Genomic DNA, 23,742 nt, shown 5'->3' on the forward strand with positions numbered 1-23,742 from the left:
TAGCGTCCTGGGGCATTTTTCCGTGCGTGGAGGCTCACGAGTCCCGTGCTTTCCTCCTTCCCTGTCACACTGTGGCTTTGGCCTCAGGCTAGAGGGTCGGTGGCTGTCAGCCTGTGCTCAGAAAGCCTGTGCTCAGAAAGCCTGTGCTCAGACAGCCTGTGCTCAGAAAGCCTGTGCTCAGACAGCCTGTGCTCAGAAAGCCTGTGCTCAGAAAGCCTGTGCTCAGACAGCCTGTGCTCAGAAAGCCTGTGCTCAGACAGCCTGTGCTCAGACAGCCTGTGCTCAGAAAGCCTGTGCTCAGACAGCCTGTGCTCAGACAGCCTGTGCTCAGACAGCCTGTGCTCAGACAGCCTGTGCTCAGAAAGCCTGTGCTCAGACAGCCTGTGCTCAGAAAGCCTGTGCTCAGAAAGCCTGTGCTCAGACAGCCTGTGCTCAGAAAGCCTGTGCTCAGACAGCCTGTGCTCAGACAGCCTGTGCTCAGACAGCCTGTGCTCAGAAAGCCTGTGCTCAGACAGCCTGTGCTCAGACAGCCTGTGCTCAGACAGCCTGTGCTCAGAAAGCCTGTGCTCAGACAGCCTGTGCTCAGACAAGGGTGAGGAGAGTTCTGGTCAGCGCATCCAGCCTCCCTCCTGTGTTGCTTTGCTGCTGGAAAAAGAGGGTCCTGATGCAGATCCCAAGAGAGGAGAGAACTCGAGGTGAGCCGCAGATCACAGTGAGAGCAGCCACGGAGCCGCTCCCTTACACAGCGGGGCTCCCTGACAGAGCACGGCGTCCTCGGGGAGCGGGCAGAGGGTGCCTGCTCTTCCTTAGCGCCTCTGTGTGTGAGAAACGGCTGGGGTTGCGAGTAAACCTGGAACGTGCAGACACTCACTGGAGGCCAGCTGGGTGGTGCCATCTGACCACCCTTCAACCCCAGCCTGCTCACCGGCCCTGTCAGTACAGCGGTCAGTACAGCGGGCATGGGTTCTGCGGGCTGCCCGGAAGACCTCCCCCAGACCCGTAGATGCTCTGTGTCCTTGGTGGTCAGCTCATAAGTGTGAACCTTCCCGGTACCTTGCGAGTGCCTCGCTATGCACTTTCAGATGAGGTCGCTCCGGTCGTGTTTTATGAAACCAGAGGCCTGGTGAGCCGAGCTTCCTCTCACAGCTTCACAGCAGCCTGTGTGGGTGGCCTCAGCCCTCCTGAGCCCCTCCAGTGTCGAGTTGCTTTGCATGGGTGGCCTCAGCCCTCCTGAGCCCCTCCAGTGTCGAGTTGCTTTGACTGTTTCCAGGGAGCTCCTTTGGTTGTTGGGTAGCTTGGGCTGTTTGTTTGAGACGAACTCTGTCACCCAGACTGGAGTATTGGAGTTTAGTGGCGTGATCATAACTCACTGCAACCTTGAACTCCTGGCTCAAGCGATCCTTCCACCTTAGCCTCCTAAAGTGCTGGCACTACAGGCGTGCACAGCTGTGCCCAGCCAGCTGGGGCTGTTGCAGATGGGCTAGTTATTATCAAGTCAGCTGAAGCCTTGTCAGCCATCCTTAGTCTGAGCTCTCCCTGGCTCTCGGGCAGCACCGTCTTCCTTCTGTGGAGGTCTGAGTCCCCTTTTCACACTGCCCTTGATCCTGCAGACAGATGCTCAGCCAGGAAGCAACACGCTCTGATATCCAGGCCCAGCTCTGCTGTGAATTAGCTGCGTGGACTTGGGCCAGAGCCTGTGTGGACCTTGGGTTCAGGGTCAAGTCTAAAAATGCTCTGTCAGGTTGGGCACAGTGGCTCACACCTGTAATCCCAGGACTTGGGGAGGCCGAGACAGGCAGATCAGATGAGGTTGGGAGTTTGAAACCAGCCTGACCAACGTGGAGAAACCCCGTCTCTATTAAACATACAAAATTAGCCGGGTGTGGTGGCGCATGCCTGTAATCCCAGCTACTTGGGAGGCTGAGGCAGGAGATCGCTTGAACCCAGGTGGCAGAGGTTGCAGTGAGCCAAGATTGTGCCATCACACTCCAGCCTGGGCAACAAGAGTGAAACTCCATCTCAAAAAAAAGAAAGAAAAGCTTTGTCAACTAGAGGAGTAGAATGAGGTCCCTTGGGGTAAGGCTGCAGAAACACCCCATAAGCTATGTGTGTGATTTCACTGTTCTAGTAGCCACATTTTTAAAAAGCTAAAATAAATTTTGTTTTTTTCTTTTTTTAGAGATAGGGTCTCACTGTTCACCCAGGCTGGAGTGCAGTGGTGTCATCGCAGCTCACTGCAGCCTTGAACTCCTTGGCTCAAGTGATCCTCCCACTTCAGTCTCCCAAATAGCTGAGACTACAGGTGTACCTGCCATGCCCAGCTAGTTAAAAAAAAAAAAGCAAAAACTTTGAAGAGATGAAGGTCTCAATATGTTGTCCACGCTGATCTCAAACTCCTAGCTTCAAGCAGTCCTCCTGCCTCAGCCTCCCAGAGTGCTGGGATTACAGGCATAAGCCACTGTGTCTGACCTCTTTTTAAATTTTTAAATATATTTTATCTTTTTTTTTTTTTTCTTTTTTTGAGATGGAGTCTTGCTCTGTTGCCCAGGCTGGAGTGCAGTGGCGTGATCTCGGCTCACTGCAAGCTCCGCCTCCCGGGTTCATGCCATTCTCCTGCCTCATCCTCCCAAGTAGCTGGGACTACAGGCGCCCACCACCACGCCCGGTTAATTTTTTATATTTTTACTAGAGACAGGGTTTCACTGTGTTAGCCAGGATGGTCTCCATCTCCTGACCTCATGATCCCGCCCGCCTTGGCCTCCCAAAGTGCTTGGGATTACAGGCATGAGCCGTCGCGCCCAGCCAATATTTTTTATCTTTGTAAGAGTTGAGATCTTGCTATGTTGCCCAGGTTAGAGTGCAGTGACGATCATGATTCACTGTGGCCTCAAACTCCTGGGCTCCAGTGATCCTCCTGCCTCAGCCTCCTAAGTTGCTGGGACCCCAGGCATGGGCCACTGCATCTGGCCAAGGAGATAAGTTTTCATAACTTATTTAACCAAGTATAACCGGAATATTATCATTTTATCATGTAATTAAAAAATTGTTCTGGCTGGGCGCAGTGGCTCATGCCTATAATCCCAGCACTTTGGGAGGCCGAGGCGGGTGGATCACCTGAGGTCAGGAGTTCAAGACCAGCCTGGCCAACATGATGAAACTCCATCTCTACTAAAAATACAAAAAATTAGCCGGGCGTGGTGGCTGACGCCTATAATCCCAGCTACTCAGGAGGCTGAGACAGGAAAATCGCTTGAACCCAGGAAGTGGAGGTTGCAGTGAGCCAAGACTGTGCCATTGAACCTGGGAGGTAGAGGTTGCAGTGAGTCGAGACCGCACCACTGCACTCCAGCCTCGGCAACAAGAGCAAAACTCCATCTCAAAAAAAGAAAGGAACTCCAACACGAGCTGGAAGCCAGCGCTGGGCTCTTCCGCACAGAGGCTCCCACCCATAGACCAGGAGTACGAACCCAACCGTGCTGCTCTAGACATGGGCCCTGGGATGATCACCCAACCTCTGTGTCCCGGCTCTGCCTGTCCCTTGGGCCCTCCAGGAACAGGTCTGTGCTGGAAACGCCTCTTGGCTGAGGCTCCTTTTACTAGACATCCACTCTCAGTTGGGGGTCCTCCAGGCCCCGCACACCCACCCACCATGAGAGGGAATGTCACCGCTTGGTCTTTGGAATTCAGAAAATCCTGGTGAAGTCTGCACAAAGCCCTGGCCCCCAGCCCTCGGTCCACACAGCATCCCACACCACAAGGCACCTCTGGACAGGAAGCAGCACGAGCAAGAGGAGATGGGGGCAGTAACTCGGGGTGCACTGCCTGGTGGGGACACTGTCTCCCTAGCTGTGAATGACAGGGAATGAGGCACCAGGACAAAACAGGCGTGGGGCAGAGGGCACGGCTCGCGGGAGTTGCAGAGCGAGTTCACCCTGCTACTGCTTCTGCGGGGCACTCATTTTTAGAACTACACTTACGTGGCCCCCAAAATAATGTCACGCTGCCAAGGAGAGCAGGCAAGGGCAGGTGACACCGCTGTAAATCAGAGCGTTTCCAGCCCTCACACCCGTGAGTCATCTGGCTCCCGGGAATGTTCTCTGCTCCAGTAAGGCCTGCGCCTGTGAGAAGCGCTTGGCTGAATCCCAGGAAGGGGAACTTGGGCGGACAGCCCCCTCCAACCTGCGCAGCCTCAGGACACTCAAACCACAGCCGCAAACACTCTGCCAGCCAGACATGCAGTTCCCGCGGCCACCACTTCGAGACAGCGACTCCCTGTGACAAGAAAACTCCGAAACCAGGCGAGGCAGGGCCCTCTGTCGGATGATCACCGGGGAAGACGCTGTGGAGAGACAGGAACCGCCGGGACCACAGCAGGCTGGAATTCCAGCTTGAGGAGGGAGAGGGGAACCCTGCCGTGGGCCCTGACTGTGAGCAGGAGGAAAGGAGTCTCACAGAAGCAGGACCCCGATATGAGGGAGCAGGCCCAGCACCCCTTCCTCCCACCTCCAGCCCCTGACCAGAGAGCAGGCCGGCCCTCTGGGTCTCGCTTCAGATGCGCAGAACCCAGCGCTTCCGGCTGCATCCTGCAACATTCCACAGCACTCCGTGGGGGTCCGCAGGAAGAAGACTCCCCCGTGAGGGGGAGCTGTATGGAGCGGCACCGTCCCGACAGCAGCCACTAGCCGCTCAGGGCTATGGGCACCCGACATGTGGCTGGCGGGACGGAGCTGTGCAGAGCACAGAATATACAGGGAACGACCAGGCGTGCCGCACTCGCCCCACACGCGCAGTCAAATCACGCAGGAACAATTTTTTTTTTTTTTGAAGAAAAAATTTTGCTCTTGTCGCCCAGGCTGGAGTGCAATGCCGCGATCTCGGCTCACTGCAACCTCCGCCTCACGGGTTCAAGCAAGTGTCCTCTCTCAGCCTCCCTAGTAGCTGGAATTACAGGCACCCGCCACCACACCCAGCTAATTTTTGTATTATTAGTACTACTAACAATTTTTATATTATTAGTACTAATAATGTTTGTATTACTAGTAGTAGAGTTAATATTTGTATTATTAGTATTCGCCATGTTGGCCACGCTGGCCTCGAATTCCTGACCTCATGATCTGCGCCCAGCTCGTGTTAAAGTTCTTTAGCCACCTTTGAGCAAGGGACCCTATTTTTGCTCTGTCCGGGGCCTGCAAGTTCTGCCTGCTCCCTCGCCACCCTCGCCAGCCCTGCTCTCCGCTGTGCCCAGCCCCAGCTCCTGCCTCCTCCTATTTCTTTTTCTTTTTTTTTTGAGCTGGAATCTCACTCTGCTGCCCAGATTGGAGTGCAGTGGTGCGATCTTGGCTCACTGCAAGCTCTGCTTCCTAGGTTCAAGAGATTCTCCTGCCTCAGCCACTGAGTAGCTTGGATTACAGGTGTGTGCCACCACACCTAGCTTTTTTTTTTTTTTTTTTTTTTTTTTGAGATGGATTCTCACTCTGTATCCCAGGCTGGAGTGCAGTGGTGCGGTCTCAGCTCACTGCAACCTCTGCCTCCTGGGTTCAAGTGAATCTCCTGCCTGGCTCAACCTCCTGAGCAGCTGGGATCACAGGCAGCATCACTGCGCCCAACTAATTTTTTTTTTGTATTTTTCATAGAGATGGGGTTTCACTGTGTTAGCCAGGCTGGTCTTGAACTCCTGGACCTCAAGTGATCTGCCCGCCTCGGCCTCCCAAAGTGCTGGGATTACAGGTGTGAACCACCATGCCTGGCCTTTTTTTTTTTTTTTTTTGGTTTTTTTTGTAGAGATGGCGTTTCACCATGTCTTTGGGAGGCCAAGGCAGACAGCTCACTTGAGGCCAGGAGTTTGAGACCAGCCTGGCCAACATGGTGAAACCTCGTCTCTACGAAAAAAAAACCAAAAAACAAAAAATCTCCAAAAAACACTTCACTTTGAAAATTTTTTTTTTTTTTTTTTGAGACGGAGTCTTGCTCTTTTGCCCAGGCTGGAGTGCAGTGGCGCGATCTCGGCTCACTGCAAGCTCCGCTTCCCGGGTTCATGCCATTCTCCTGCCTCAGCCTCCTGAGTAGCTGGGACTACAGGTGCCCGCCACTACGCCTGGCTAACTTTTTGTATTTTTTAGTAGAGATGGGGTTTCATTGTGTTAGCCAGGATGGTCTCGATCTCCTGACCTTGTGATCCACCCGCCTCAGCCGGCCTCCCAGAGTGCTGGGATTACAGGCATGAGCCACCGCGCCTGGCCACGCCCAGCTAATTTTTTGTATTTTTAGTAGAGACGGGGTTTTACCTTGTTAGCCAGGATGGTCTCGATCTCCTGACCTCGTGATCCACCCGCCTCAGCTTCCCAAAGTGCTGGGATTCCAGGCATGAGCCACCACGCCTGTCCCTAAAGTGGTTTTAGACTTAGAAGAAAGTTGCAAAGCACCGCACAGACTTTCCAATGTGGCTTTATTTCATCACAGTAGCCTGATCCGAACCAGGAGGCGGGCGGAGCTGTGGCCTCAGTGGTATATACGTCCTATCCCGTCATTGCCATGAGCCCTTGTGTCTCCTGTCTCCCCTATCTAGGCTGATCCCTCAGTGCATAAGGAAAGCTGGGGGTCTCCTATGGTCTGGCCTTTGGAGGAGAGCCAGCTGGGTTCTCTGTGTGGCACCCCTCAGTCAGGCTTGGCTGCTTCTCTCAGGGTTATGCTGAGGTTCTGCATCCTGGCAGGAGCCTCACAGATGGGGTTGCGTCCCGCTGGGCCTTGGGAGGCTCGTGGCAGCTGCGTGTTTCACTCTGGTGACGCTGGCCTTGTGTTTCGTCAGGTGGTGTCCCCAGGTGCCCCGTTGGTTGCTTTTTCTCTGTCCTGGGAGAAGCTCGCTGAGGCTGCACGGCTGCCTGGGCAGCCTCTGATGCGCCCTGTGGACTGCAGCATCCAGTGGATCGCGTCTGCAACTGTTATTGCTTTGACGTTTACCTAATGGGGATTAAAAAAAAAATTGTTCATTTTTATAAAAAAGACATGGGCTGGCCGGGCGTGGTGGCTCAGGCCTGTAATCCCAATACTCTGGGAGGCTGAGGTGGGCGGATCACCTGAGGTCAGGATTTAGAGACCAGCCTGATCAACATGGAGAAACCCTGTCTCTACTAAAAATACAAAATTAGCCGGGCGTGATGGCTCATGCCAGTAATCCCAGCTACTCGGGAGGCTGAGGCAGGAGAATCCCTTGAACCCGGGAGGTGGAGGTTGCAGTGAGCCGAGATCGCACCACTTCACTCCAGCCTGGGCGACAAACAAACAAACAAAAGACATGGGCTCTTGCTGTGTCCCAGGCTGGCCTCCAACTCCCGGCTCAAGTGATTCGCTCCCCGCACCCAGCCTGTTGTGGGTTTATATCAGCACGGTAGCACGCAGATGCGACGTGGAAAGTGCATGTGTCTTGGTGGCCTGCGCTTGGTCTCTGATTCTCGGTGATGGGTGTGGAGTCGGAGAGGCTTGGGTGGCCCTGCTGGATGTGAACCTGCCTTTGACGTTGGCCTTGTAGAGGGAGCGGAGCGCAGGGTGCTGGATGGGGAGAAGTCTGTGTCAGGCCAAGGACCTTGGTTTTAGTTGTGGCAGGTTCTGGGCTACGGCGAGGCCGCCCATGTGGGCTAGCCCAGTGGTTTTTTCCCATGGTACGGCTGGGGAAACAGGCCCCGTGGAGGCTCGGGATCACCTGCGGTCACACACCAGGCCTTTGCCGAAGCAGGACTCCCAGCCAGGCTGGAGCTCCCTGGCTGGAGCAGTGTCGGGAGAATTCCCGGTGGGCCTGCGGAGCGCGGTCTGAGGGGCTTGGGGTGTGTTGAGGGATCAACTGACCTCCAGGGAAAAAATGGGGAGACACGTGGAGCAGAGCTTGGGGCAGCTGTTTGCTTTAGGGTGGGAGAGGAGCAGGACCGGGGGCCATAGACTCCATCCCAGGCCTCTCCCTGCTCGCTGCCTGTGGTAGGACACAGCATGCCAGGAGTAGGCCCCTGGCAAGGTCTGTGTTCCCTTGGTGGTCCAGGGTCTGGGAGTGTCTCTGGCGGTCCCCGCTGGATGGGGGGCTTGGGAGCTGCACCAGTTGGGAGATGAAGAGATGGGAAGTTGACGGCATCGCTTGTCCGGGAAGAGAGCGATGGGCTCACGGGGTGGAGGATGGCTCTGCATCTCAACCTCTCTCTCTGTTTCAGGATAAACATCACGATGCTGCTCATGAAATCATCGAGACCATCCGGTGAGTGCACGGCCTGCAGCGTGCTGTCTTCACAGCCCTGGGCCGCTTCCGTGGACACCTGTGCCCTGCAGATTCTGTTGTGGGGATGGTTCCCGCAGGGGTGGACTCCTGGAGGTGTTGCGAAGTGGATCGGGGTGACCCAGGGACGGGTAGAGCTGCTTCTCCCAGCTCCATTCCTGGCCAGTGGCTGCAGAAGTCCTGAGCTGCTGGGGTGTCCAGTGGGTCCTCCAGGGGCGTTGCCCTGTCTTCCTCTGTGTCCTTGTCAGTCTCCCTGCTGTGGGTTTTGGGCTGACCTTCACCCTCACGCGCCCTTGACGGCCTCCTGTGTCTGTGCCCCATGGGTGCAGAGAGGAGCGTTCCGGGGGTGACTTGGATGGGCAGGAGGAGGAGGCCGTCCCGTCCTCGTGAGCTCCAGCCTGGGCTCTAGGATCTGCAGCAACAGTGCAGGGAGGCCCTCCGGGTGCCTCTCTGCTGCCCACTGGGAAGCTGCCCATGGTGGCCGGCATTCTGCATGTCTCAGGTGCTCAGGGTCAGAACTCTCATTGTGTGGCACCTGCAGGGAGGCCACATGTGTCCATGTGGCCCTGGCATCTTGCTGGGCTGTTCCTTAGTATTCTGGGCTGTGAGGACACCGCCCGTGCCCAAGCCCAGCATCTGCCCAGGCCTGCAGCTGCCACAAGGGCCACGCTGAGCTCCTCTTGGCCGGTTGGCTCTGTGCTAGGCCTCTGGCTCCTGAGGCCCTGTGGTTCACTGTTGGGGCCCAGAGGCACCTCCCTGGCCAGGTTGTTTGAGGATTAAGTGAAATCGTTTGTGTAGGTTGGCCAGGGTGGGCCTGACCCAGGGTCCGTGCTTAGAATGTGGGATCTGCTTTTTTTAATGTCATGATCCGTGGACCAGGCAGTGGAGTAGGGGCCCCTCTGTTCTTTGTAAAAGAAGCCTGGTGTTATGGTTGGAGGGAGGGCTCTGGATCAGGCAGCTGGACCCCAGCCCAGCCCCCGCCCATCCCCAGCTCCAGCCCCAGCCCAGCTGCAGCATGCTTCTGGCAGCCAGCCGCCTCTCTCTGCCTGGGTTCCTCCTGTTGCAGCTGGGGGCCAAGACTGTGCTGGCGTGGGCCTCTGTGGGTGCTCCTCACAGAGGGCCGAGCAGTCTTTTTAAGAATGCTCAAGCTGTGCACGGTGGCTCACGCCTGTAATCCCAGCACTTTGGAAGGCCGAGGCAGGGAGATCGCTTGAGGCCAGGAGTTCGAGACTGGCCTGGGCACCTTGGGGAAACCCTGTCTCTACTAAAAAAATACAAAAATTAGCCGGGCGAGGTGGCGGGTGCCTATAGTCCCAGCTACTTTGGAGGCTGAGGCAGGAGAATAGCTTGAACCCAGGAGGCGGGGGTTGCAGTGACCCAAGACGGTGCCATTGTGCTGCAGCCTGGGTGATAAGAGTGAGACTCCATCTCAAATAAATAAATAAATAAGTAAATAAATAAATAAATAAATAAGAATGCTCAGCTGGGCATGGTGGCTCACACCTGGAATCCCAGCGCTTTGAGAGGCTGGGAGGGTTGATCACTTGAATCCAGGAGCTGGAGATTGGCCGGCCAACATAGTGAGACCCCATGTCTACAAAAAAGTAAAAAAATTAGCTGGGCATGGTGGTGCGCACCTGTGGTCCCAGCTACTTGGGGGGCTGAGGTGGGAGGATCACTTGAGACCAGTGGCGCTGTGATTGTGCCACCGCCCTCCAGCCAGGCAACAGAGTGAGACCCTGTCTCAAAAAACAAAACCCAAACAAGAAAGAGTGCTCCAGGGCTGTGGCTTCCTGGGGCTGTGACTGGGCAGGTTCTGCCAGTGCTGCCCAGACGTGGTCTCTCTGGGTTAGGATCTTGGTACAGCAGGTGTGGAAGCCCCTCTCTGACCAGGCTCTTGCTAGTGTGTCTGGAGGTGCTCAGCAGCAGGGGAGCTGCACCTGCTCCCCATGGGAAGGGGCCCGCACAGGCTTCTGGGGTCAGAGGAGACCCCAGGCCCCCGGATCTCAGGCACTGACGGTGAGGGTGCCTGCCTGGCTGCATGCTCACCTTCTGCAGGGCTGGGAGCTGACTGTCTTGTTTGAACCTTGTGTGTTTTCTGGGGCGCGCATCTGGATCTGGAGCTTAAGCGTTGTAGGGAGCAGGGGTCCAGGCACAGGGGCATGCACCAACACCTGGGCATCTGCGACGTAGGCAGAGGCCTCGAAACTCGAACCCCCCGGAGAGGCTGCTTTCTCCTGTGCATCCCCAGCACGTGGCCAGGGTTCTCACGGTGTGAGGCTGCACAGACCTTTTCTGTCTCACTTCCTCCAGAAACACTGACGATGTTCTTACACAGCAAACACCATTCAGTCCCCATACGGCCAGTGTCCCAAGCACGTCCTCCCACAGTGTTGTTGCTTTTTGAGTCAGAGTCTCGCTCTGCTGCTCAGGCCGGGGTGCAGTGGCGCTGTCTCAGCTCACTGCAACTTCCACCTCCTGGGTTCAAGCAATTCTTCTGCCTCAGCCTCCCAAGTAGCAGGGATTACAGGTGCCTGCAACCACGCCCAGCTAATTTTTGTATTTTTAGTAGAGGCGAGGTTTTGCCACCTTGGCCAGGCTGGTCTCAAACTCCTGGCCTCAAGTGATCCACTCGCCTCGGCCTCCCGAAGTGCGGGGAGGGCTGTTGTTTAAAGATGATTGGGCTGTCTTAGGCTCTCCTCGTTTGGATGTCCAGTTGAGAATCAGCCTTTCCATTTCTCCAGAAAAGCCAACTGGGCTTTTTTAGAAGTTGGTTGGAGCCTGCAGTTCAGTTTGGGGAAAGGGGCGTTTAAACAGTGTCACTCCCAGGTATTCCTGCTTCAGTGCTTTCTTTTTTGAGGCGGAGTCTCACTCTGTTGCCCAGGCTGGAGTGTGGTGGCGCAACCTCGGCTCACAGCAACCTCCATCTCCCAGGTTCAAGCGATTCTTCTTCCTCAGTCTTCCGAGTAGCTGAGATTACAGGCGCCCGCCACCGTGCCCGTCAAATTTTTGTGTTTTTAGTAGAGACAGGGTTTCACCATGTTGATCAGGCTGGTCTCGAACTCCTGACCTCGTGATCCGCCTGCCTCGGCCTCCCAAAGCTCTGGGATTACAGGCATGAGCCACCACACCCGGCCTTCGGTGCTTTTTTATGTGGCATTTTGACAATCCTTTGCTGCTAGTATGTGTAAAGACTGCTCTCTTTTGCCTATCGGCCTTGCCCCTGCTGAGCTCTGGCGGTGTCCGCGCGTATTCCTCAGCGTGCTCTGTGGCGCAGAACCACGGGACTGAGTGAAGACTGTGCGGCCGCTCCTTTCAGGCTCCGTGCTGCTTGAGTGTTTTTCTTGCCAAGTTGCGCTGGCCAGGACCTCCTGGACGATGTGATGAGAAGTGACTGCAGACTGCCTTGCTTGCGTTGCTCTGGGGCCTCACTCGGTGCCTGGGGCTTTTGATGATCTGCATTGTGAGGTCCCCTGCTGGTGTTGGCCAGGTGTGCAGGCATTGACCATGCTGGGGAGGGGTGACGAGAGGCACCAATAATCACAGAGGGTGGGTGCCACAGCCCTTCTGACAGGATGCTGTGTCTTTCAGTGTGGAAGGGTCTTGGGGGGCACCCGGACCTGAGGTCAGGTCCTGGCCAGCTGGCTGGGGAGTCTGGGGACTTGGCGTGGGGTAGGGGGCAATGAAGCTGCTCTCGGAGTTCTGGGAAGCTGCCAGCTGGACTTAGCAGGTCGAGAGGAGTGGGGAGCAGAGGCCGAACCCCCATCCCTCCCTGACCCCTCCTACAGAGCCGCAGGCCAGGTGGCTGGGGAAAGTGGGCCTGCTGCTGTCACAGTGGCTCAGTGACTGGTCCCGTGCCCTTTTCAAGCGGAAGGCGTGTCCTTCCATTTCTGGCCCCTTGGGGGGTACTGTCCTGATGGCACCCAATGCCATCCTGTGCGCTTTCCGTACTCGCCAACACGGGGCTGCTCAGCTCTCCGTCCTGGTTCCTTCGGTGAATTGCAGTGACTAATTTTAGAGTGAAGCAGCTTTTCCTCCCCAGGAGGTGCTGTGCGTGGTTGTGAGGTGCCACTGCGCAGTTTCCTCACGTTTTTAAGGGATAGTGGGGTGTGTTGGTAAGGGATGTTGGTCTGCTGTTTCCTTTCTTGTCCTTTCTTTCCAGCCCTTTGCATCTCTATGGTTTCGGTGTCAGGATGACGCCGGTTGCATAAAACTCTGAAAAAGTTTCTGTAGGTTTAGTGTTATGTCTTGTCAGTGTTTGATGGAATTCACCAGTGTGTTTTTGTATTTTGTATTTTTAGTAGAGACGGGGTTTCTCCATGTTGGTCAGGCTGGTCTCCAACTCCTGACCTCGTGATCTGCCCACCTCGGCCTCCCAAAGTGGTGGGATTACAGGCGGGAGCCACCGCGCCCGGCACCAGTTGGCTTTAGTTTCTAGTCAGTTGGTTGCTTTTCGAGCTCTGATGTGGCCAGTGGGTCCCTAGACCAGCCCTGTAGCAGGTGAGTTCGCTTAGGTCCCCAGAGCCACTGGTGTGTGGCCTCAAAAGCCACGTAATATCTGTGTGATTCAGTAACAGCTTCATGGTAAATATCGTAGCCTTCGTTTTGAAGTCACGCCTCCCTTCTCTCTCCACTTTGAGGGGAGGGGTAAGGATGTTTGCTTTCTGTTGGAGAGAATGCAGTGTTTAAGAACATGTGTGGTAATACTCAAGATTGTTTTTGCCTGTCATCCCAGCACTGTGGGAGGCTGAGGTGGGCGGATCACTTCAGGTCAGGAGTTTGAGACCAGCCTTGCCAAAATGGCCTAACCCCATCTCTACTAAAAATACAAAAATTAGCCAGGCGTGGTGGTGTGCGCCTGTAATCCCAGCTACTTGGGAGGCTGAGGCAGGAGAATCGCTTGAACCTGGGAGGTGGAGCTTGCAGTGAGCCAAGATCACGTCACTGAACTCCAGCCTGGGCAACAGAGTGAGACTCTGTCTCAGAACAAAAACAAAACCAAAACATAAAACAAACAAAAAAAACCAAACCCCTCCTGATCGTTTCTGCTGCTGTGTTTCAGATGGGTCTGTGAAGAAATCCCGGATCTCAAGCTTGCTATGGAGAATTACGTTTTAATTGACTATGACACCAAAAGGTAAGCAGAGTCCTGCCCGGCCGCTCCGCTCCGAGGACAGACTCGGCTCTTGGGGAGGACAGGAGGACGCATCCTGTAATTAGTCTTCTTAGATGGTGCAAGCTGATCTGAAGTTTCCTTTTAGAGTTGGCCGTGGCCCCCATGAAGTTATTTTGGTAGGAAATGTTTATCAACTCTTGGCAAAGGCTGTCAGAGGCCGGACAGAATTGGAAACTCCGGTTGTGGAAAGTGGGATTGGCATGTGTGGAGTCAGCCTGCGCTAGTGATCGCTCTTTTTATAGCGGGCGGCTGACGGCCAGAAGTCCGCGTTCCTGCCTGAGGCTGCTGGGAGGGCCTGGGCGGCCTTAGGCTCCTTGGCAGCTCTGTTTAGGTCTCAGCTGGGTTTGGTTAGTCCCTCTGTCTCCAGCCCTGTGGCTGCGTTAGCAATTTCGCCCTGGCAGCTCCTGGGTCTGGGAGGAGGGTCTTGTGGGTGGAGAGGGGCAGGGCTGTCTCTGGAATGCTTGCTTGGAAGTGTTTTGTTTTTCTTTGAGAAGGAAGACATTCCAGACTCATGCCTTTTTCAGGTCTTGAGAGTCTAAAATCAACAGAGTAGTCCTCCGTCAAGGGCTGTGCTGTCGTGAGCTTAGATGAGTCCCTCTCCACAGAGAGTCAAGCCCAGAAGGCCACGCGGCTGCACTTTACCTGGCTCTCCGGCCTCACTGGCGTGTGGGAGGGACTCTTGTCTGGGGTCAGCGGTCTCAGCCTCAGTAAACCTCGAGATCCTGTGCCTCTCCCTCGAGCCCTGCCCATCCCCTGGTCAGCACCCTGGTGCCCCCCAAGCAGACAAGCGCGTTGCTGGCATGGGCCTCCATGCCGACCTGCTGCTGTGGATTTCACGCCACCTGCCCCGCACGCCGGGGCCTCTCGCCATGCCCCCTCATCGGGCATGATGGTGTGCTGGGCCCTTCCCTGGTTTAGTATGAAGGGTGTGATGCAGCGTGCAGATAAACAGCCGCATGGCAGGGTCCACAGGGAGGGGCCTGCAGGGCCCGGCACAGAGCTCTGTCTCCGTGGAGTTGGGGTGCACTAACCCCAAAGCTCTGCACCCTGTGCTTTCGGGTTTTCACGGAGGCTTCTCAGAGACTTGCTTGATGATTGCCTCCATCTCCAGTCCCGTCTTTCTGAGCTTCTTACCGCAGCTTGGGCTTTACCTCACCCAGGAGCCCCCCACAAGTTGCCTCCTTACAACAGAAGACGCTCCTGTCACCTGGAAGTTCCCAGGGATCAGGAGCTTTGTTAGGAACTAGAGTCCCCTCGGATGGGTGGGTGTTGTCGGGCTGAGCCCTTTCACATTAACCTGGGGCGGTTATGGCGCCTCACTTGTGTGTGGCAAGCTTCTGCCTTAGCTCTGAGCAGCGAGCGTGTCAGACGCTGTGCTCATGGCGCCCCTCCACGTGGGTGTGTGGTGTCCTTCCTCTTCGCGTGGGATGGGCTTAGCCAAGGCTGGAAGGACATCAGGGACAGGCTGGGCGAGGCGTCTTCGTTGGAGCTGGCAGGGCCACCTGAGGGACCGAGCCATTAGGGCTTCAGACCAAGGACAGCCCCAGCTCCTCTGAGCACCTGCATTTGCACATCCTGCCAGGGAAGAGTCTCTTCCCAAGAGCATGCAGAGGTGATTTTGGGAAGGTCTGGTTGTCAGGGTTGAAGGTGGCGTGTAGAAGTGAAAACACAGGGGCCGGGCGCCGTGGCTCACACCTGTAATCCCAGCACTTTGGGAGGCCAAGGCGGGTGGATCACGAGGTCAGGAGATCCAGACCATCCTGGCTAACACAGTGAAACCCCGTCTCTACTAAAAATACAAAACATTAGCCGGGCGTGGTGGCGGGTACCTGTAGTCCCAGCTACTCAGGAGGCTGAGGCAGGAGAATGGTGTGAACCCAGGAGGCGGAGCTTGCAGTGAGCCGAGATGGAGCCACTGCACTTCAGCCTGGCGACAGAGAGAGACTCCATCTCAGAAAAAAAAAAAAAAAAAAGAAGTGAAAACACATGAAGGGCCAGGGCTGCTCCCCTGGAGCTGCGGGGAAGGTGGGAGGCAGCAGGCCGGCTCTGTCGGTTCATCCGGCCCCGACCAGATGCTGCTCACGGACCCAGGCCCGCACGGTGCCTGCTGGCCCTTTGCACCACCTGGGCTCCTTCCACCCCGTGTCCTTCGTCCTCTGGAAGATCCAGGTCCTGTGTGGCCGTTCTCCCGGGGCTGTCGGCAGGCTCTTGTTCTTGGTGTTTGCTCCTCTTAAGTTCTCTTGCTTTATCCTGTGCAGCTGCTGCTTAAGGAAAACATGAACTTGGCCTGTGGAGCACGGGTTTTCCTATGAGGAAGGGGAAGTGTGACCCTCGGGCACATGCAGTGCCCAGGTGAATTCAGGGTGGCCAGGGCAAGGCAGGAAGAGCATGGGGCTGGGGCTGGGGTGGGAGCAGGGGTGCGATTGTTCAGCCACATCTCGGAGCATCTGCCAGGCTCTTGGGGTTGCCATTGGGAGGAAACTGCCTGCGTGCATGTGGAGGCGGTGGAGGAAGGAGGCGGAGGAAAGAGTCCCCAGCCGCACCCCCCCCCACCCCCCCCCCCCACACAGGTGCAGGCCCCCTCGGCGCTGGGGACGTGGAGGCCGGATTGGTCTCTGGGAGGGGCCGTCCTGGGCACTGTAGGGTGCCAAGCAGGGTCCCTGCCTCCATGCGTTGCTTGCCTCGCCACGTTCCTGGGGTCCCCGGTGAGAGCCACTGTGTGTGACAGTGTTCACTGGACAGGTCACCCCTCCTCCTCCTGTCTCATGCTCTGCTCTGGACACCTTCTGAGGTGGAGGGACAGACGCTGTCGTCCACATTTTGCCGGTGGGTCCAACAGACTTGGAAGATAAGCAAGTTATCCCAGGTGGCGACTGGACAGACTAGGCCAGGCAGACCCCGCAGCAGGCCTGCCCCCACCCCGGAAGCCCCTCTGAGCCCAGGCCTGGCTGGGCCGCGTGGCCTGTGTTTCTTGTGGCTCACGTGCCCCATAGACAGTGGGCACTCCCTGGAGCCCAGGTGCCCCCTGCTGCCTGGTGGGCTCTGCCCTGGGTGCTGTTGGGCGTGGGCACTTAGGTAATGAGGGATTGCCTTGCGGCTGGGGCTGAGGGGGGCAGAGCTGCTGCGGGGGGACTGAGTCTCACTGTGGACCCTGCTGTGCCATGTCTGACATGACACACTGCTGACGTGACACACTGCTGACGTGTGAGTGAGTCGGAGCTTTGGAAGGACACGCTCACAGAGCAGTGTGGGCGGGGGTGAGGCATCTTCCTTTCTGCAGTGCTCACTCCTCCTGCACCTGCCCAGGCAGAGGCCTGGTGGTCCCTGGGACCCCAGCCGTTCACCTGCCTCTGGTGATGATGGCTGTCCCCAGCCAGGGCAAGGAAGACCCTCTAAGGCCGGCCCCAGGGGTCCCCAGTTGGGGGGGCTGGCCTCGGTCCCCCTCGAGCCCTCTTTCTCTCCTCACGCCTCCAGCACACGTGGACCTCGGCTTTGCGCGGGAGCCTGGGCAGGTCCAGACTGCCTCAGGGCTCCGTGCTTCCCTGCACCGGACTCTCGGCCGGCCTCCTCGCTTGTGTGTCAAACCTGAAATCTCCTGCATCGGGGTGGAAAGTGAGGCTTCTGCCAGAAGGGTCTTGGCCAGCTGGCTGGGGGCTGTCCAGGCAGGGACCACACCTTGGAGCCTGCCCTGTCCACGTGCTGTCCCCTCCCATGCACGCGGCTGGCTCCAGCCCGCGTGACCAGGGCCTTCCCTTGCCTTTTTCAGCTTCGAGAGCATGCAGAGGCTCTGTGACAAGTACAACCGTGCCATCGACAGCATCCACCAGCTGGTAGGTGGTTTGCCCCTGCCCGGGGGGGCTAGTAGTGCCAGGCTCCCGGACCCTTCCAGACCCCTTATGTCACCACCTCGGGACACAGAGCTCCCCTTAGAGCCCCCGGGGATTGGAATGTGCAGCGTGGGGGGACCATGGGCTGTGGGTGAGTGGTGTGGGGGCTGCCGAGGCTGGGCTGTGTCCTCGCGGGCCAGGCCAGCTGCGTGCTGTGGCCGTGTGCCAATGCAGAGCCGTCCGTGGTTTGTGTGCTGAGGCAGGGCCCTGAGGGTTGTGGTGTCTGCACACGCCTCTGCAACCCTCGGTTGGTGTCCGCAGGTCCCAGCAGAGGCGGGGTCCCTGTCCTCCCCGGGCTGTGTGAATGCCGGCCTTCCCCCTTGGACCTCCCCCACACCGCCTGCCTTCATCAGGCTGGATGCTGGCCTGGGCTGCACCCTTGGGCACCCCGGTCCTGCCGTGTCTCGTGAGGCTTTCCTCACAAAGGACGGGGCACACAGTGAGCTGGGGTGTAGCAGGGAGGGGAACGTGCTGCTTCCCATGTTCTAAAAAGCGCCGGGGGCCCCTGGTGCATGGGGGCAGGGAAGCTCTTTCTTGAAGGTCTTGCTGTGGAGGGAGCCCTGGTGGGGGCGGCATGGGCTCACTCTGCCCTCCTGAGTGGGGCTGGGCTGGGCTGCCCCATCAGCCTGCCACCCGGCTCTGGCTTCCCCTCAACCTTGTGCATGCAGCTCTGTGGGCCCCTGAGAACTGAGCTGGCCTGGGCGAGAGGGGACCACCTCAGCCTGCTGCAGGCGGTGGGGAGGAAGGCGGGGTCCCAGGTAGTCGAGTCAGATGAGGTGTGGTAGGCTCAGGGCTTTCACGGGGCTCGTGGCACCTGACGGGGGTCCCTTGGTGTCAGCGCCCCACCCTGCTGCCTCGGCCCAGAGGAGGGGTGGTGGTCTTGGTGGCCTGTGTGGTTTTGGTGGTCTTGCCAGTGGGGAGAGAGGCCTGTGGCAGGAGGAGGAGCCTCCTGGGACCCCTCTGAGATGGGGCCTGTCCCTGGGGGTGCTGCTTTGCCGCTTGTAGGAAATGGGGCTGGGTTGGAAACTGACCTGGGAGCCTGGCAGCCACCCCGCAGGGGGACAAGAGACCATGCGGCTGGCTCCCTGCTTCTGCTGGGAAAGGTCCCGGGTCTCAGTGGTGGAGGGGCTGGGCTGTGAGGTTTATGTGACATGGCCGGGCCACCCTCCGTCCGCAGTGGAAGGGCACCACGCAGCCTATGAAGCTGAACACGCGGCCGTCCACCGGGCTCCTGCGCCACATCCTGCAGCAGGTCTACAACCACTCGGTGACCGACCCCGAGAAGCTCAACAACTACGAGCCCTTTTCCCCCGAGGTGTACGGGGAGACCTCCTTCGACCTGGTGGCCCAGATGATTGATGAGATCAAGATGACTGATGACGACCTGTTTGTGGACTTGGGGAGCGGTGAGTGTCGCCCGCCATGCCCGGCTCCTGTGCACTTCCAGGCCACACACTCTGTGCCTGCCCCATTCCTGCTTGGAGAAGAGTTTAACAGGGACTTGCGATGTTGGTATGGCTAGTGCTTCCTTTTCCCAGCGCCTCTGTCCCGCTGTGGGGCCGTTCCTTTCCCCAGCCCTGACCGGGCTCCACCCAGAGGGGAGAAATCGCCGGAACCCAGTGGTTCCCACACCAGGCCCATCCTTCCAGGTGCCTGGAGACTCTGCTTGTGTCCTGCTTCCTACCAGCTGGGGAGCTAGACCTGTGCACCCTCTGCCGCTCACTCCCAGAAGCTGCCACTTGCTAGCCTGGGCCCCAGCCCGGCCCCCACCCACGCCTGCAGCCTGCTGCGGGTCTTCGCTAGGCACACCTGCTCCCTCCGCAGCGGCTGGAAAGGTCCCATGTGGAGGAAAACCCCAGGTCCCTGGGCTCCCGGAGGCCCTTGTGCCCTCCCTGCATCCCCAGTCTCCCTCGGTACCCCTGCGTCTGGGCCGTGCCCTGCCCCTCCCAGGTTGGGGCTCCCACCTGCTGGCATTCTTTCAGCCTCTGCCTGCACTCAGACTGACAGGCTCTGCTTGTGAGGTGTCGTCCCCTCTCAACCACGGGCAGGGCTCCGTGAAACGAGGCCCCAGGTGTGTCTTCAGCACCAGTGTGGCCTGGCTGAAGCACAGATGAGCCGTCAGCACATGAACAGCCTCAGTAGCCTGACTAATTTCTGATAGGACCACCCCATCCAGGCTGCAGGGCTGACAGGGCCACCCAAGGGTCAGACAGTGAAGGCCCCTTCTCCGCAGTGTCTAGGCTGTCCCTGGGCTCCTTGGACCTCGATGGACATGTGAACCTTGTGCCTGCAGGCACGCGAGCCCCACATCTGCCCCCATTCCACAGTCCTGGCTTTGACGTGGGGGAGGGGCCCCAGGGGCAGGGACCAAGAGGACTTTGCACAGACCGGCTGTGGCAGCTCATGCCTGTCATCTTAGCACTTGGAAGGCTGAGATGGGAGGGTCGCTTGAGGCTGGGAGTTCAAGACCAGGCTGGTCAGCATAGCAAGACCTCGTCTCTGTTTATTTATTTAAATTTATTTTCAAATTTAAAAAATGCAATGAAAAGAATGTATATTGGTTGGGCGTGGTGGCTCACGCCTGTAATCCCAGCACTTTGGGAGGCCAAAGCAGGCGGATCTGAGCTCCTGAGGTCAGGAGTTTGAGACCAGCCTGGCCAACATGGTGAAACCTTCTCTCCACTAAGAGGACAAAAATCAGTTGGGTGTGGTGGCGCGTGCCTGTAATCCCAGCTACTTGGGAGGCTGAGGCAGGAGAATTGCTTGAACTTTGGAGGTGGAGGTTGTGGTGAGATGAGATCGCATCACTGCACTCTGGCCTGGGTGACAGAGTAAGACTCCGTCTCAAAAAAAAAAAAAAAAAAAAGGCATATCTGGCCGGGCTCGTTGGCTTCTGCCTGTAATCCCAATGCTTTGGGAGGCTGAGGTGGGAGGATCGCTTGAGCCCAAGAGGTTGAGGCTGCAGTGAGCCAGGATCACACCACTGCAGTCCAGCCTGGGTGACAGAATCAGACCCTGTCTCAAAGACAAAAAATTGAAAAGGCTTGTATGTTTTAGATGATGACGGCCTAGCACTTGTGGGCCCGGCCCTGGCCTCCTGTCTCTGTGTGCTTCTCTTCCCACTGGTGCGGTGGCGGCGGTCTGTGCCCGTCGTGGTCGCTCCGTGGTTCCTGCCTGTTCCCTGGAGCACAGAGCTGCCGAGCAGGGGAGGAGAGGCGGCTTGACACCCCTGGTGTGCGCCGCTGCCTCCACCCTCCTGGCGCTGGCATATCTGCAGCCCCTGTTCCCTCCTTCTCCCTTAGAGCCGGGTGTTGCTGGGTTGTGTGCTGATGCTGTGAAACCGCAGCGGCCGGGAGACTGTCCTGGCTGCAGGGGACTCCTCACTGCCTCTCCCACCCCACACTGAGCCTCAGTCAGATCCCGCTCATGAGCCTTCCTGGGGTGCCATGAGATTTTATCAGCCAGGTTGCTGTGTGTCTGTGTGCTGGTGATGTGGGGATAATTTGAGGTGGACGGCAGCCTTTCCAGACCTGCCAAGTCTCGGGCAGCCCTGTCTGAACAGTGAACATCACATGGGGCCCTGAGACTCCAAATGGATTCTGGTTTCGGGGGCCACCAAGTGATGTCCATGGATGACGCGTTGTGATGACCGTCCCCTCGTGGGGGCTCTGCCGGGGGCCCGGTCTCTGGGAAGGATCCTGAGTGGCCTCGGAGCATCAGATATGTGTGGAGACTGTGGCCTCCCCTGTGGGTCTTCATAGCCCCATTCTTGTGGCCTCTGTCCCCGAGCTGGGCATGGCCTCCCGGGTGGCCTCTGAGCGCCGTGTGGTATCTGATGGATCTGTCTGATCACAGGTGTGGGCCAGGTCGTGCTCCAGGTCGCCGCTGCCACCAACTGCAAACATCACTATGGCGTCGAGAAAGCAGACATCCCGGCCAAGTATGCGGAGGTGAGCGGATCTGGGGGCTGGGGTGTGTTGGAGGCAGGGGACCATCAGAGAAAGTGACGCCCTGGGTGCCTGCACCCCACTGCCGTGGGACTTCCGAGTCTGGGTGGCATTCTTTCCGGGCCCGAGACGTCTTGGCTGCCTGCAGGGTGTGCCTGTGAATAGGGCACCCGGTCGCCCTCACGGCCCATTACAGGCCGGCCCTCCAGGCCTGTCCAAGCGCTGCGGGGGAGTCTCCGAGCCTGTTTCATGGCACATGCCACAAGTGAGGCGGGAGGTGCTCAGCTCCACCTCGTGGCACAGCCCTCCGAGAAGCAGGGTGTTTGGGTGGCCTGCCCAGGCAGGCGCATGGAGGCCCTGTTGCCCTGAGAGTTTGTAACGGGCGTTTGGTTTCCTTCCTTCAGACCATGGACCGCGAGTTCAGGAAGTGGATGAAATGGTATGGAAAAAAGCATGCAGAATACACAGTGAGTGCCATCGCTCCGCCCCGCCCCCACCCTCCTCTCAGCCCCTCCTTTCTTGCTGATGTTGGCACATGGCTGTTGGCACATGGTGTGCCCCCTGGAGTCCCCTCTGGTTCTCGTAGGGCTGCTTGGGTGTGGCCTCCGAGCCAGCAGCAGGCGCCTCTCTTGGTGCCGTCCCTCCCGTCCTCTCTGACATGGCTTCTGTCCCTCGGCGGCATGCGGTGCACAGAGGCGGTGCAGGGAATGGGCTCAGGGCTCCACGGAGCGGAGGCCTGTGGGACGGGCTGGGTTCTGGGCCAGCTGCGGCATCCTTGGGGTGTCATCCCTCACTGGGGACAGCCTTGTTTGGACGGGTTCCTGGTCCTCAGCGCCGTGTTCTTCATGACAAGCCGGCAACCTCGGGGTGGGCAGTGTTTTCTCCCGCCCTGTTGTAATGCGGTCTGAGGCGCTCCTCCCATGGACCCTGTGGATGGCGCCGCGTGTGGCCATCCCTCCGCCCTGTCGTCATGCGGTCTGGGGCGCTCCTCCCATGGACCCTGTGGATGGCGCCGTGTGTGGCCCTCCCTGTGGGGTATGTGCTCTCCTGTCGATGGCTGAGTGGCAGTGGGATGGGTGTGGGGGTGGGAAGGGGATGCTCTTTAGGGAGCAGGAAGGACAGTTTTCCTGACCCAGGTTGGGTGATTACTGGGCCAGAGCTTCCAGGAGTAGCCACCGCTCCTGCATCCTCCTGGGAATTCCTTCCCACCCCATGCTGAGTCCTTAGACACCAGGCTCCGCCCTGGTCCTTTCCACACAGAGGCCTGCAGAGCTGGGTCCTTCCTTGACCTGTATGCTCCTCCTCACAGTCCCAGCTGCTCAGGCGCCCACCTGTGGTGGAGGCTGACGGCGCCCCGGGCCCATCGGCTCTGCCTCCCAGCGATGTCCCAGACCTGTCGACTCCATCCCCTCCCCGCCCTTGTGGGGTGTGGGTTTGGTGCTGGTGCAGCTGCTCCTGTGATGTGGATTGGAGGGTGGCTTGGGATCTGGGGACTGCAGGAGGGTGGATGCTTCCTGTTCTAGACCTGGAGCCCCTGGAGTACAGAGCCCACAGCCCCTCGAGCCCCAGAGCCCGCAGCCCCTTGAGTCCTGAGAAGCTTCCCTTACAAGGCAGAAGGAGTGCTGGGTGGGGTGGGCGCCAGGTCACCACCCTGGGAGGACGATGGCGCAGGGGTCGCTAAGCTGCCCAGCAGAGTGGCTCAGGACGGAACATGGCAAGGCCAACTCGTGATCCCAGGTGCCTGTGACGACCCAGTTCCTGGGTGGAATCCGCAAGTTTGCAGAAGCAACAGAAACAAAGTGTTCAGGGGTCCTGTTGTCATTCGACTGTCACAGTTCAGAGGGATGCATGAGGGACACAGGTGGCATACAGTTCCAGTCCCCTCCCAGGTGGTGCCCGCCCCTCACTGTCTCCTCAGCAGGATGCGTGGAGGTGTGGCCGGGGCTGTGTGCCCACCCGCCCGTCTGTCTGGAGCTCCCTGCTGAGGCGCCCTCTGTGGGCCTGTCAGCCAGGGCCTTCCTCGGATCTCTGTGAGGCCTCAACATTCCTGTCATTGCCACTAGTGGGCGTGCGTCCTGCCTAGCATGCGCCCCTGGCCCCCAGCTCAGACCCCTCCGCACTGTCCCACAGCACAAGTGAAGGCCAGTGTCAGGGTGCGGGGCCCCGATCCCTGGTGGCCCTGACCGGGGTCAGGAGCCCTTGCCAGCTGGTTCTGCCCTGGGTGTCCTGGCTATGGTGGTCTGGCAGATGAACCTTTTGGAGGAGCCCAGGAGTTTGGACGCATTGTGTGTGTGTGTGTGTGAAAGAAAGTCTTGCTCTATCGCCCAGGCTGGAGGGCAGTGGCGCGATCTCGGCTCACTGTAGCCTCCGCCCCCTGGGTTCAAGTGATTCTCCTGCCTTAGCCTCCTGAGTAGCTGGAATTAAAGGCACGTGCCACCACGCCCAGCTAATTTTTGTATTTTTAGTAGGGACGGGGTT

At 58.1% G+C, this 23,742-nt stretch overlaps 1 protein-coding gene across 2 annotated transcripts in view; it reads left to right on the top strand.

Annotated features, from left to right (window-relative positions):
- The window catches only part of DOT1L (DOT1 like histone lysine methyltransferase), a 70,648-nt gene that overhangs the window by 9,787 nt on the left and 37,119 nt on the right, over positions 1 to 23,742 (top strand). For both annotated transcript variants that reach the window (XM_054465452.2, XM_054465451.2), the window contains exons 2-7: positions 8,193 to 8,236; positions 13,317 to 13,391; positions 17,197 to 17,260; positions 18,495 to 18,723; positions 21,173 to 21,267; positions 21,669 to 21,731. In XM_054465452.2, the coding sequence (XP_054321427.1) occupies positions 8,193 to 8,236; positions 13,317 to 13,391; positions 17,197 to 17,260; positions 18,495 to 18,723; positions 21,173 to 21,267; positions 21,669 to 21,731 (570 nt within the window). The remainder of the gene's footprint in view (positions 1 to 8,192; positions 8,237 to 13,316; positions 13,392 to 17,196; positions 17,261 to 18,494; positions 18,724 to 21,172; positions 21,268 to 21,668; positions 21,732 to 23,742) is intronic.

The sequence above is a fragment of the Pongo pygmaeus genome, chromosome 20 (genome assembly GCF_028885625.2).
Source record: "Pongo pygmaeus isolate AG05252 chromosome 20, NHGRI_mPonPyg2-v2.0_pri, whole genome shotgun sequence".
Classification (NCBI taxonomy): domain Eukaryota; kingdom Metazoa; phylum Chordata; class Mammalia; order Primates; family Hominidae; genus Pongo; species Pongo pygmaeus.